Source organism: Parasteatoda tepidariorum, chromosome 1 (genome assembly GCF_982258835.1).
Source record: "Parasteatoda tepidariorum strain Cologne lab strain chromosome 1, Ptep-v5.0, whole genome shotgun sequence".
Lineage (NCBI taxonomy): Eukaryota > Metazoa > Arthropoda > Arachnida > Araneae > Theridiidae > Parasteatoda > Parasteatoda tepidariorum.
The window spans coordinates 617,363-632,260 of NC_141755.1; the positions used below are offsets into that span (position 1 = coordinate 617,363).

A 14,898-nucleotide genomic window follows, 5' to 3' on the forward strand; every position below is an offset into this window, starting at 1 on the left:
TGATTCAGAAGCCAATATGGTTCCACACATACGCGAAACATAGCTTTCAGATATCCAATTAAATCTGATTTAATTCTAAGTACTCAATTGAAAACAATAAACGATAAAGGAAATGATAAGCAAATCGTCTTACTAGCAGTTAAGTTTTCTACCACAGTTTGCCTTAGGGCAAAAAATCTTGCTATTTTCCCCCGCTTTGAAAAATTACATTACTTTTTCGGGCATTTGGGTGCCAACATTTTAAAAACCATTTATTTTTTTAATTTTCTTCAAATTCATTTATGTACAATTTTAAATATTCTTTGAAGCATGTTGGAAAATATATATAAATAATTGTATTAATAATCAAAAAATTTTTACTCAATACAAAAAAATATTTTTAAGAAATAATTTCCCAGTTAAGAAGTATTTCCCAGTTGCAATAAAATGTTTTTCTCTGTCATAAGATATAACTTTTATTAAATTGTATTTAGATTGAATTTAAAAACCAATAGTTGAAATTGTCTTCACTTTCGCTATTTTAACTTTTTTGTTTATATCGATGATGTTTCAGTCAAAGTTTCAATTTTAAAGCTAGAATTTTTCATTTACTCGGTTTTCAACATTTTCAATAATGTTTTTTTCTGATATGGTTAGCATCAGCTATGATTATAACTTTTACTTGACATTTGCTTTTTTTTGTTTACCTCTTCTTTTAATTTGTAATTTAGCACTTACTAATTGCTCAAAGTTTGAAAAAAATACCATCAGTAAAGTAAGTAATCGAATGACTTTTCTCTTTTGATTTATAAGTCTTAAGCGTATATTTTTTAAGTATCCATAAAGTATGATTTTGATTTAATAAAAAACTAAGTTTTCAAATCCCACAACTTAAGATTTAAATAAGGAACGTATTTGCTAATATTACTCACCGAAAAAATTTTATGTAAAAAAAACAAGTATTTTCTGCCAGTCCTTTAGTTTAAACTTCATTTTGAATTCTATGGCATATTAAGAAAATAGTCAAACAAATGTCCATATTCCATAAGTATACCTATGATTTTCCGTCCAATATTTTGAAACAATTTAATAATTTTAAAAACTCATAGGAATAAAATCTCTAATTTTTCTGATATACTTAGTTAATTTCCACGCCTGGAACTAAGCAAATTTTTTGGCCACATTTATTTTATTTTGTTGTTATAAATTAAATAAAATTTCAGCGAATCCTTTGATTGAACAACCATCCATCTATGGTAATTTATTGAGCTTGTTTTTGAAGCGTAACGTAATTTTTGATACCATTTACTATTTACTCACTGGCAATTTAATCTGTTTTTTAATGTCACGAAGCGTGGATTTGAAATCGAATCTTACTCAGAAACCATGACTTTGCCTCTCTTTCCTTTTCAAAAATGTAAGTCCAATAAAGTGGACCCATATAAATGAATATCTATATTTCTGATTCTAGAGAATTCACATCCATACAAATAGAATTGTATGCCAAAAGTTATTTTCTTGAAGGAAAAAAAGCAATCATCATTTCTAATCATTCTATGAAGTGAATCACTCTATCTATTATATGATGTGGAGTAGCTTTGTCCCTTAAAAGTAGTCATGGATTCGAGCCACCAGCAATGTTTACGCTTTTTACTTTGCATATCTTTTAAAATATTGAACTTAATAGCTTAGAGTATTTTAAATTTATACACATAACTTCATAAACAGTTGTTGTTTTTTTTGTCATAGCTCAGGAAGTTTGACTTAGCTGTTGAAATTAATTTAATATCATTGACTAATAATATGTTTGTTTTACTTGAAAAAATTTCAAATACTGGTTAAAATAAACTAAATTTTTAGACTGGAGCACCACAAATCCTTGAAAAAAATTTCTTATACTTCATTCAATTGAGTTAAGAAGAGAAAAGTCAAAATAAATAATCGATGACTTTTAATATATTTATTTCTTAAAGACTACACACTTTATTTCGATCCATTATAAAATAGCAAGAGTGAAACATAAATTTAATCTAGTCATGAATGATGGTGGAAGTGCCGAAAAATTTTACCCACTGCCAACTTTCGAAAATAAAGTCTTGAAACAAAAGTCTCATTTATTTAATGGAGTGAATAATTTTAACTTGAATGCTTTTAAGGGAAAAAAATTATTTGATTGCGAGATTTACCCACAAGACCAAACTTCACACAAATGCGTTGAAACTGATTCAGCTGACATTTATTTTGATGCTTCAGGCGATACTATTGAGTTTCCTAAAGAAGAAGGCTATGAACCTTTAGTGAATATGAATATAAATAATTGTAAGTCATCATTTGTTTTTGAAGAAGCTGGACAAGAAGGTTTGCTTATTGGTTCAGGAATGGAGAATGAGGAACAGATGAGTAAAGAAGGAACGATTCGAAAACTAAACAGTGTGCAGATGCCATTTAAAAGTTACTATCACCATGGTTTTAACTCATTTAGTGGCAACATATCTAAAGCTGATTTAACAACAACTTTAACAAAAATTGAAAAATATTCAGTGTTGACATTTCCGTTTTGTGACAGAGAAACTCTTCTGACTTTAAATTTTGAAACAGGAGACAATTGGGGATTCGGAAACAAACTTCGTTCTTTGGAGAAGTTTCTTTATCCAGAAAATGTTAGAGATCAACTCGCAGTTTTGCCTCAAATTCACTTTAGGAATTCGAGAGAAGAGTTTGATTTGAATAAAAATCTTTGTAATAGTTTAGTATCTTTAAACGTTGAGACAGGAAAACTTATACAAAAATCTGAGAATGGCGAATGTGAGTTTGAGAATTGTCTTTCTTCCGGTGATGGACTAAACCGCAATTTTCATGAAAAAGACAAAACCTCCTCCGGTTTAGATTGTGAGGATTCAATTGATGAATGCAGTTTGGAATTTTCGGATTTTGAAGATTTGGACATTGAAAGGCTAGATGAAGATTTCGTGGATTCGCCAATAACGCAAAGTTCTCTCGCCAAAGATATTAACAGCCAATCATATTCCATACAAAGTTCAATAAAGAATGAAAATGCCTTTAGCGAAACTTTTTCGATGAATTATCCGGTTTTGTTTGAATGCACAAATTACGATACTGGGAAAAGAGAAGCGTTAATCATTTATCCCTTGGACCAATTAGAATCAATGAAATCACAAAACAAGAAAAGCAATAAAATAGATATCATTAAAAAAATGACCAAAATGAGTAAACGCTTCCGTGATAAGCCCTTGGGTGTAATGATTGGTGTACAGCGCATTTATTCTCAAAGCCGTAAAATAGCTTTTACAAAGATAAATGGACACTTAAAAATTGGAAATTCCGATCCTAATATTACAAATAAAAGCTCTCATTCCACACACCGTGGAGAGCAAAATGTGCCTCGGGGAGTTTTCAATCATGAAAAAAATTTGAGGCAAGTTTCTAAAAGCAGAAATAGGTCTTATTCAGCTGAAAATGTACCAACAAACAAGACAGAAGATGTAAAACCTCCAAAAAGAACTTCAGACGCTACTCTAAATAAATCATATTCAAAGAAAAAAGAACTTGTAACTAGATCTTCTGAGAAAAACTCTATCCATCATACTGTAGTGCACCACTCTTGTTTAGAGACCGGACTTGTTCCCAGAGCTTTCCCTACCAAACCTACAAATCGAAATTCTACTTCTGTTGAGCACCATTCAAAGAAAAATGCTCAAACTGGACTGGTTCCTTTCTCAGCCGAAAGGACCCAAGATGTAGTAGTACACCACACTTGTTTAAACAGAAGTTCTCAAACTGGACTTGTTCCCGGGGTTTTCCCTGTGAAACCATTCTCCTTAATATTTTCAGTGAGAACATTTTCTCAGTGGGACACATACGTTTCTCGCGAGAGGGGGAAATTTGTAAATAAGAACACCAGTGTTCAAAAATTAATCTCTTCTGATTTCAAGAAATATTTTCATTTTTTTGCCAAATATGGAGATCGTTTGAAATCAGGATCAGTCATCACAAGGGCAAACAACAATCACTGGATGAAAAAAGCTAAGATTGTAACCGACAGCCAGACTGCAAAGATTGTCAATGATTGTTTTTCTGAAATTGCAGGGTAAGTGATAATAAAGTTTTTAAAAAAATGTAATCATGATACTATGCCATATTACGAAAATTTGCATAAAAAATAAATGAGAGAGATTTCGCAATTTTACGCAGCATCCCTCACGTTCAAAAGTTTGGAGCAACTGCGCATGAGTAAGAGTCAGAGGAATTAATATCAATAACGTTAGATACAGCTACTTACGTACAGCAGTGCCCGAGATATTACATAAAACTGCCAAATCGAAATCTTTTTACTGATTTAACGCATAACAACTTTCCTCTGTGTTTCTCTCAAAATGATTGAAATTTATCTGGAAAACTTTCATACATAATAGAGACGCTGACGTCACTTCCTACCTACTATAATTTTAACAAAAACTAATCGGAGCATTCGCAGAACAAGCAGTTCAACGAGAGAAAAACGAAAAATTTGGAAAAAAATAGAATTATAAACTTGACCATTTCATATTTAGTAATGAAATGATAAAATTATCTAAAAAAAAGTCGTTTTTCAGGATTTCATGCTTTAAGGTATTCGGAATGGTGACATTATAAGAAAAAACTAAATAATTATGAAAAATTTCAACAACAAAAAATTTGAAAAGTAAACTTAAGCACTTCATATTTAGTAATGAAATTACTCGTATAAATAGTAACTAATATGATCGTTTTCGATTTTCTAAATGTTACTCTAAAATTAGGAATTTAAAATATAAATTCAACATTTACTTTACATCAATCTATTTTTAACCTATTTATTTTTAACCTATCGATATTTTGATAGATAAATTAATGATATTCAAAAGCTGCTTATAACTCAATAGCCCAGTCAGTGAGATTTAGATTAACTAACGGTATTTAAAATCTATCTATAATATAATAGATAAACCATTGCCATTTAAACCAGTAAAGTAATGACTTCGCTGCACTAAACAAACTCTATTTATTCAAATGAATTGATGGGTTGATTTCATTCATTTACTCGTAAGTAAATTGATATTTTATTAATTAATATTTAAATATTTAACAGCTATCGGACTACTACTTAAAAGTAAACTTTAAAATTCTAACGCTCTAGTCATTTAAAAAGACTAGAAATCTATTAAATATTATTAAATCATTGCTTATATTATTTCTCCGAGCGTTTGGTAAATATTGTTGCTACGTAAGTTCTTCTTACGCAAACTAAAATAATATATATTCAATTTCTTTAAGACATAATGATGGTTTTTTTGAATTATTACTTTTGCTAACTACAGTTACCTACATAAAAACCTAAACAGATGATGCACATAATTTTAGTCGTATTTAACCTTTTGATGCATTTGAGACACCGGTAACCCTTTCATTTATTCATTTTTTTCTGACACTCTAATTACAAGCAAAAATATATTTCGATATTTTTCAATTATGAAAAACAATCTAATAGTTACTTAAAAAAAATCTGTCAGATTATCGGAATTATATTTGTACTAAAATATAAAATCGAAAAAAAGTGTTTTGAAAAAAAATTCTATTCATATTCCGAAAATTATCAATAATTGATTTCGTCAATCAAAACAATTTCAACCATCAATAATTGTTTCTCTAAATACCTGCAAATTTGAAAAATTATTGTTTGGAAGTGAGCCGTGTTTGGAAGATTTAGCCTTTAACACAGAAAAAGACACCCGTGTTTCACGCTTTGTTTCATAACCATAAATTATAATAATATGAAAAATTATATTTTTCACTTATTTTGATATAAATTAATACAAAATAATGAAAAAGTATGAAAAATATGTATAGTAAAAATTCTGCGCTAAAGGGTTAAAAGACGAAACAACGTAAACATAAATTATTTTATAACAATATTGAGTAAGTAAATATTGCTACTAAAGTAAAATGTTCGTAATTGAATATATCAGGGGTGGCGAACCTTTATACGCCAACGTGCCATTTTCTCTTAAAAATTGCTTAATGAGGTCATAGACGTGCCGTCAAATATTTATTGGGAAAAGAATAATACTAATTACTATCAACTCAAAACTCTTTATTTACATTGAAAAAAAATACATTTTGCAATGTCTCAGTTATACAAGTAATTCAACTTAAAGTAACATCAGTGTGACTTCTGTTGTTGCAGATTAGATGACCAATAACTTATATTAGGTTGTAAGATATTAGTTTAAGCAGGACTGTTGATTTGTTTAGCTAGTTATTTATTGTTAGCTTGTTTTTTACTGTTAATAATTGTTTTTTAGAATTAATTTTTAATTTTTTTATTAATAATTGTTTATTATTTTGTTTGTTTTTTGTGAATTTTAATTTAATTGTTACATATGCTTCATAGCGTAATAACATTTGTGTAATAACAATTCATAGTGTAACAACAGTGCCCAAAATATTGTGCCGCGTGCCATTGGTTCGCCATCCCTGGAATATATTAATGAATGCTCTTGCACGTTGCAAATTGTATTTTTCTAAATTATATTCTTTTATTATGTGTGTTCTTATTTCTCGACAAAAATGCATATGAGCTATAGCGCGGAAAAAGGGAGAAAAATAATATAAAAATTCAATTTTTATAATGTGTTATGGGGTACTCGCAATTAATCCCCTGGTTGCGTCTAATCACGTGATTGTGCTGACGCGTTAACTTTACAGTTTCATGGGTCCCCTTCAGACAGAAAATGGATTTTACTTCCTCCATGTTCTTAACCTAAGCAGAAAGGTCTTGAATTCTCTTATTTATTCAGTTAAAATATTTTTGAATAATTTTTGTTTCATTTTGCTCAATGAAACGTGTTTTATTCATCATAGTTACAGAATGTTGAAATTTTGCGCTGTAAGTATTTTTAAAAGTTTCAAAGTTTAAAATTTTTAGAAATTTCAGTGCTAAAATTTAAAATTCTGTAAGACCAATCGAACGCATTTCATTGAACAAAAAAAAAATATTCAAAAACATGAATTAGTTTGTGAATAAATTATGAAATTTCGGACACATAGTACTCCGTAGAATAACACTGAGGAAGTAAAATCATTTTTCTGTCAGAAAGGGACTCAGGCTTGGGTTTATTATCTCGCTGAATCGATTTTCGGATCAGATTTAAGTTTCCTGTAACAACGAAGTGTGTCAAACCTGATGGGTGGATCCACGTGTGACGTACACTTGCGGGAATTCAGTTGTTATACGCTCTATCACAAATGATAAGGATCTATAAATATCAGGATTATTTTACCCTAACATGAACTCCTGACTCCTGCCATATCTTACTTAGTGATACCTATCTCCTTTTTTTGTGCCAAGTTTAGTTTACAATACGGTAAACATTTTCTCCGGAGTACGTTTTTTCTTTCTTTTTTTTCTGCTCAATGTAGGCGATTTTGGCTCTTGGGGCAGTAAGCCCTACATTCAACTCACCGCTCAAGACTAGTTTTTTTATTTTAACCAACGTATTTAATGAAATTCAGGTACATAGGAAAATGTCTTAAATCATCTTTTTCACTTTGTCTACGAATAATATAGCAAAAAAACTTGCAAAAGAGTTTCAAACTGATGCTTTTTAAATTATGATACTAGATATTTAATAGTGTGTTTAATTTTTTACGAAATTAGAAAGAAACTTGTTCTGAATATATGTGACTACACTCAGTTCCTTCAAACTTTCTCGAAGACGCGGAAGCTGACGCTGCCTGAATTAGTGAAACAGCTGAAAACTGTGGATATTTTTGAAACAAGCCAAAGTAAAATAAAAACGAGTATTTAATTAACTTTTCGCATTTTTTTAACTTATATTTGTGGTGGAATGTGCAACATTATGTATCACAATTGAAAAGCTAATTAAAAAACACTATTCCATATTAGGAGTCCATATTAAACCTATCATCGCCGTACCTATATTAATTTGCTAGGAACCTTCCATGTAGCATGATACGTAAATTAAACGTAAATTTTTGGGATATTAGTCAAGTTCATACCCGTTATACGTAAATTTTACGTAATAATGACGGAATGATATTACCATTGAAGTATTGGGTAAAAAAGTTTAGGTATATTTCACTTAATATTAACGTAGCAATATTTACATTTAGTAAAATTGCTCTTATGCATTTTACGTACTATTGACTAAAAAAATTTACCATTTAAATTTCTGTAAGAAAGTTTTCATACATCAAAAAATATCGACGTATATTTTACCATTTAGATTTTGGTAAAACGCTTCTGTATATTATACGTAATATTAACGAATTTGTATGCGTATAATTTTCCGTTTTTCGTATTTCCCTTTCTTGTTATAATTTAACCTTTCAGTTTTATGTAAATTTTACGAATGTTTAGTAAAATTTAAAGGTGAAATATTCGTATTTTTGACGTGAAATTCAAATTCCTATTATAAAAGTAATTTTTGAGGTAATTAATAGTTTGGCCATTTTTTATGTTTTCCCGAAATGGAATAGTGCCAAACATGGTGAAAAGAAACATTTAAAAGACTTAGAGAATATCACCATAAAACAATAAATAGTTTCTGATACATACTACAAATGTCTAATATACTTGGCGCAAATCCCAATGCTTCCATACGTTCGTTCTGTGGCCTATTTCCATTGGTGTCCTTCACAACAGAAATGATGCCTTCCTGTTGTGTTCTTGGCGTTGTACTCGAGTTAGTTGATTGACAACGAATATCCAATGCAGGTGCGCATTAATGCCGTATAGAAACATTGATAGAAACATGCTGTTGAACGTATAGACGGAACTGGGATTTATGTCGAGTGTTCAAGGTGCACACATTGAACATTTGTAGTATATGCAAACGAAAACAAGGTTAGCTTACGTATCTTTCCATGTCTCGTACTTGTAAACAAACTGTCTTTTGAAACTGGGCGAATCATTTAGGCTGATCCAATTTATGAAAACATCAAGAAGCTGTTCATAAAATCATCTTATTTAAATATTCTGCTGAATAGGATATTATGTTATAGAGTGATCATGGGGGGTAGATGGACATAATGATCAATTTTCTTACGAATGCTTAGTAAATTTTCTTAAGATATTACAAAACAACCAGTAAATCTTTCGAGTTGTATAAAAATAAAATAAATTTATGTTCCTAACAAGCTGAAACATATATTGCTGCTTCAAGGCTTGGATTTATTATCACGCTGAATCAATTTTCGGATCAGATTTAATTGGATACCTGAAGACTACATCACGCATGTGAGTCGAACCCGATTGGCTGACCCACGCGTAATGTCAGATTATCACAATTATCCGTGGGATATCTGAAAGTCTTTAAAGATGGGCACACTATGAGTAAAATAAGCATCCACATAAATGCTCAAAACTTAAGTACGCTCCACACGGTTCATGGAATTAATAAATATTACATATTTAGCGTTCCAACACTATCTTTGTCGATAAATCGACTTTTTCTCCTATTTTCTTATCATAGCAAATATTTAGTTGCACTCCTCTTTCGACCCAACTGCAGAAACAGGATCATTAAATCTCTACCTATCAAGGTTTAATCTTGGGTCTTGCTTACACCAGCTGCTTATCCATATGAAAAGATCAAGAATTTTGTCCAACACGGTAAGAGTGATAGCAAAAACTTAGTTAGCTAACTATTTTCTTTATATTTGTCTAACCTGTGGATGATGTTGTTAACTAGGACGAAATTTAAAGTTAATTTTGTACGATCCCATTTCATATTAACAAATTCAATGTCTCATATTTTTATCAAAGATCTATCTAAATCACCAAAGATTCCGGTTGGTCTAAAGGCTTTATTTATAATCTCTTTCGTGTGAATAAGAATCTGCAATGTATGTCACAGTAATTTAGGAACTTTTTCACGTAACATTGATACTGCTCATTTTACCCTGACTGCACCGAAAGATAATCAAATGAGGTGCGTCATAAATAGCCATCTACAAACACGCGATGATCTACAAGCATATAAAATTAGACTTTGAATTTGACCTATGTCCCCCAACACTTCGAACATCGAACACTTCGAACACTGACGCCTTAATGTCATTAAACTTTCATAAATGAGTTATGCTTAATTTCTCTCAATTTTGTGCTGCCAGGGATGATTTGTTGATCCCTGGCTCTTAGACATCTTTACGATGACACGCGTATGGATAACTTGTCTTTTTCCATTTCTATTTTGCCATCTAATATGACGAATAGAAATTGTGGCTTGGTGTCCAACTTCTCCACGTACCAATCAAAATTCGATTCAACCTACCTATTGACACCCGAAGATTGTCGCAGAATATCATTGTATCTGTATGTCAACAAAACAAATGAGAAAACGAAGTTTCTATGGCAATAAATTCATTTTAAAACATATTAAACTGGGGAACATACTCTCACAAACAGAGTGACAGATGAGTAATGAAAAGAAAGAATGAATTACAAAATAATCGGCTTCAACAGAAGCTTAAATACTCTTTGAACAGATAACGGATGGCGTCATGATCCACGCAAGAACAACAAATAAAAAGAAACTGGCCGATCCCCGCGACCATGACGTTACCGACGTAAGTTGATCGTCATCTTAAACGACTAACGAAAATCGAACCTATAACCTTTTGTTAGTAAATCAATCAAAATAGAAAAAAAAACTTTTATCACTTATTTATCTAACACTTATAGCCGACCATAATATGTCTTTAAACCTAGAAAATTGAATATTTTCGAAATTTCACTTAATTTGTTCTTTATTGAAAACTCCTCATTGTTGCCCCATTTAAGAACTCAATGATAACTTCAATACGCCAATTTTTTGTCATGGCATATTTTATTTTATACTCACTACGTAGTGCTCTCCAAACACCACCTTATGAGTGTTATTTTCAAATTAAACACTCTTGTGCAAGAGCTTATTCCACTATAATTATCGATTTAATTTTTTTAGAATCCAATTTTGGAGACATGCATAAAAGCAGTTTCGCAGCTATTGCAGTTTTGTAGTTTTCCAGGTATTCAGTTTTGCAGTTATTTTCAGAATTGTATTTTGAAACTGTCAGCAAAAAATGTGATTTTTTTTTTTTTTTTTTTTTGAAAAATAACTCTGCATTATGGTAGAATAAGCTATGATCAAAGCTTAAGTTATAATCAAACTCCTTCCTTCAATCGCCTGCCAATTTTATCTAAAATTGTAGAAGGTTTTAGAAAGATTGGAGCATTAGTTTTTAAGAAATTGTTCACAGACATCATATTATAGGGATTAGTCTATTTCTATGTCGAATTTCTTAAACTCTCTCTCTCTCTCCGATAGTTTTACTCAAAATGACTTAAAACTTTACGTAAATATTTTTGTCGCATTTCATTACGCAATAAAACTTTAATTTTTTTTAAACTTTAAAACTCATATAACCACCTTAAGTGCAAAAAAAAGCAGTCTGCGGTATTTCAATTGTGTTTTCAAACTTTATAACTTCTAATGTGTCCGGATGTTTTCTTATTTTTTACATTGGTAGTTATCGGGAGGATTTATGCGAACCGTATATGAACCGTACTTTATAAGTTACGAGTAATTTCATACTACTTAATTGCCAATACTTTCATTATGTTGAAAGAGTTGTTTTGTGAAATATATCTGGTTGTTTTACTAAAAATGGAAGTAACATCTAATAAGCAACAAATGGAATAATCTCATAGATACAACTTTTACGAAGGAATAACGAATGTAAGCAACTAACATTTTCTTTCTTTTTTAGAACAATCTTCAAGTCCATCGCAAGCACAGAATTAAAAATTAAGAAAAACAATTTATCGAAAATTACAAAACTTCGAAAATCACCAAAATATCATTTATAAAAACATTTTCAATTTAAAGACTGCACACATAGTCGAAAAGTTTGTGTACTTAAATTCAATACTCTGTATTAAATGGAATAATGGAAATAATAAAGGTGAACTTTCAGAAAATTGATCACTTATTTCTTTGTAGAATTCTTTCTTCTAGACGCTGAATCAGCTCCAACATTCTATAGGTATTTTCAGTATAATAATTTCCTATATTTTATATTATTTTATAACTACTATGTGATGCTAAACAGGTGTCCGTATATGTTAAGAAAATCCAAAACAACAATCTCTTTCTCTGAAGACATTTGGTTCATGGAAGAAGAGAGAACTTCTGTCCGATAAGTGGCGTAACAAACTTTTGGACATTCTTTTCACATGCTAATAAATAATTTATGCATTCTTAATCTTTGACTTCAATTAAAATATACTTCGTCTTTATAAGGATTCTATCGCAGCTGAACTCCTCAACAAATCTACCCCAACATTCTATACCGACAACAACAAAAAATGGCACATTTAGCCTTAAAAAGGCTAGCTGTTATAAAAATGAACGTCAGGTAATAGGGTGGCGAGATCAGCAACATCTCGCCACCCTAATACCTGACGTGAGATTATGAGAGGTTTTTTTTTCTTACATAAGTAATAATTTCTACCACTAATGTGCATAATGTATTATTTAAATTTTAACAAAATATATATTAAAAGCTGTGGTTGTATATAAAACGTTGATACGAGATACGTTGTATATATAACATTATATCCAAATTACTAATTGCCTTTGAAACTTTTACTTAAAAGGCTATATAGACCAACTTGATTTAATTTGTTTAAAACTTTAAGGGTATTTGCTTTTTAGTGTAAATTCTTTTGCATTTTAGCAAATTTTTTTGAAAAAAAATTCATCTTCCTATCGGTAATTTGTGGAGAAAAAAATGAACAAATACGTTTTTGAAAGTTTTTGCCAAATTGATACTTTTATCAAATCTGATATTGACAGATCAATCTAGTGTAGTTTTTTCTAATCTTGCTGTTGATTATTACGATATGGAAACAAAAAGATTCAATAGCACTTTAATATTGTTTTTAATTGAATACTTATTTGACCTTTTAAGCTTTTTACGTGAGGAGACGATATAATGATTTATATTGATCTCATATTACAGTGCCATGTAAATAAGGAAACAATACAAGTAATTTCAGTCTCGAATTACAAACACTAAAAAAAGAAACTTTTATCGATTAATATAACCCATTCTTTAAAAATGAGCATGTATTTTAGCACACTTTCAAGGTCATTATTAAAAACCATATTCAGAAACAATTAAAATCTTTTTTAAATATAATTGAATTTTTGTCATCAATCATAAAAAATAAATCCAATCATTAAAATCGATTACAAAATTTAATGACTGTAATATTTTCTTAGATCAATTTATACTCTGAATCGTAGAAAATTTATCATTGCGCCATTAATGTAATAAGATTTAAAATGTTCAGTACTTAAAATATAAATCTGATAGCATTGAAAACGATACGAATATTAAAAATAAAAAGTCAAATTAAGGAAAAGATTTTTTTAAAGTGATTCATATCTCGTTGTAATATTTTTGTTGCAATATTTAAAATTAAAATAAGGAGATAATGAAGGTATCAATTAGGGGATGAAAGCTTAAAAACTAAAATGAAAGGAAAAAGTTTTAAAGTTATTCAGAATTCAGCTATTATAAAATCCTTTGTTGAGAGAATATAAAATTGGAAGCCATCAGTAAGAAGAATGATAAAAATATAAAAATCAAAAACTTAAATGAAGAAAAAGGATTTCTACTAAGAGAAATGCTTTAAAGTGGTTCAAAACTAGATTTATATTAAACCTGTTGTTACAACATTTAAGTGTTCAGGACATATTAAGTTAATGATAAGAAAATTTAAAGTCGGAGTTCAAGTCAAGGAAAAAGATTTTAATGTGATTCACAACTTGGTTTATTAAACTCTTGTCGATAAATTAAAATTTGTTGAAATATAAAATTAGAAAGTATAGCAATGATAAAAATGGTACGGAAACTGAAAGCAAGAACTCAAGCAAAGGAAAAAGAGTTTCGAAATTAATCAAAACTCAATTTATACTTAAACTCTTGTGGTAAGATTTAAAATTATTGACACATAAAATTAATCACTGATGACAACAATAAAATTGGTACGAAAACTAAAAGCAATAAATCGAAAGAGGAAAAGAATTTCGAAATTGTTTAAAACTCAGTTTATACTAAAACTCTTGGTGCAAGATTTAAAATTTTTGAAATATAAAATTGGAAACTGATAGTGACAATAAAAATGGTAAGAAAACTAAAAGCAAGAACTCAAATTAAGAAAAAGAATTTTGACGTTATTCAAAACTCAGTTTATGCTAAAATTTTTGCCATGTTTAAATACTGTGCGTTGTGTGAAATAGGAAGCAATTATTCCTTGAGATCGAAAACAAAAGCACTTTTAGCAATTTTAAATGTCGTTAACACGGTTTATAACATCAGCTGTATTGCTTCCAACTTTTTTGTCGGAAATAAATCATCCTATTTGAAAGCTTTTGCTTTTACTACGATTATATGTCTATTGGTTCGATGGATCATATTATTGCGTTTTAAAAGTTTGAAAAATTCTTCAAAAAGAATAATAAATTTGTCTAAAAAGCTGAACATATTTATTCCACATGATAAAGGATTCAGCATCTGGGTGTTTGCAATGTTGATAATGATAACGCCAACAGCCGTATTTAGTGGATATAATAGTTACCACTATGGAATAAAACATATAATGTACGGTTACCAAATAAGTAACAAAGTCATGAGAACAGTCATTGGCACCATCCACTTGCTTTTCACAATATTTTGGACATCTTTACCAGTGATCACTTACATTATTTACTTCATTGTTGTATGTCAGCATTTAATCATTTTAATTAAAACCACTGAAAAATCGATTTCAGATAACCACCGTAGACAGGATTTTAAATACTTATTGAA

At 29.8% G+C, this 14,898-nt stretch overlaps 1 protein-coding gene across 1 annotated transcript; it reads left to right on the forward strand.

Annotated features, from left to right (window-relative positions):
• The first annotated feature begins 684 nt into the window (after positions 1-684).
• LOC139425513 (uncharacterized) lies at positions 685-12,011 on the forward strand. Its single transcript, XM_071180524.2, has 4 exons — positions 685-754; positions 1,840-4,087; positions 7,676-7,803; positions 11,791-12,011. Exons 2-4 carry the CDS (start codon positions 2,016-2,018, stop codon positions 11,823-11,825), a joined length of 2,235 nt encoding a protein of 744 aa, XP_071036625.1. The 5' UTR covers positions 685-754; positions 1,840-2,015; the 3' UTR covers positions 11,826-12,011.
• Positions 12,012-14,898: the final 2,887 nt, after the last annotated feature.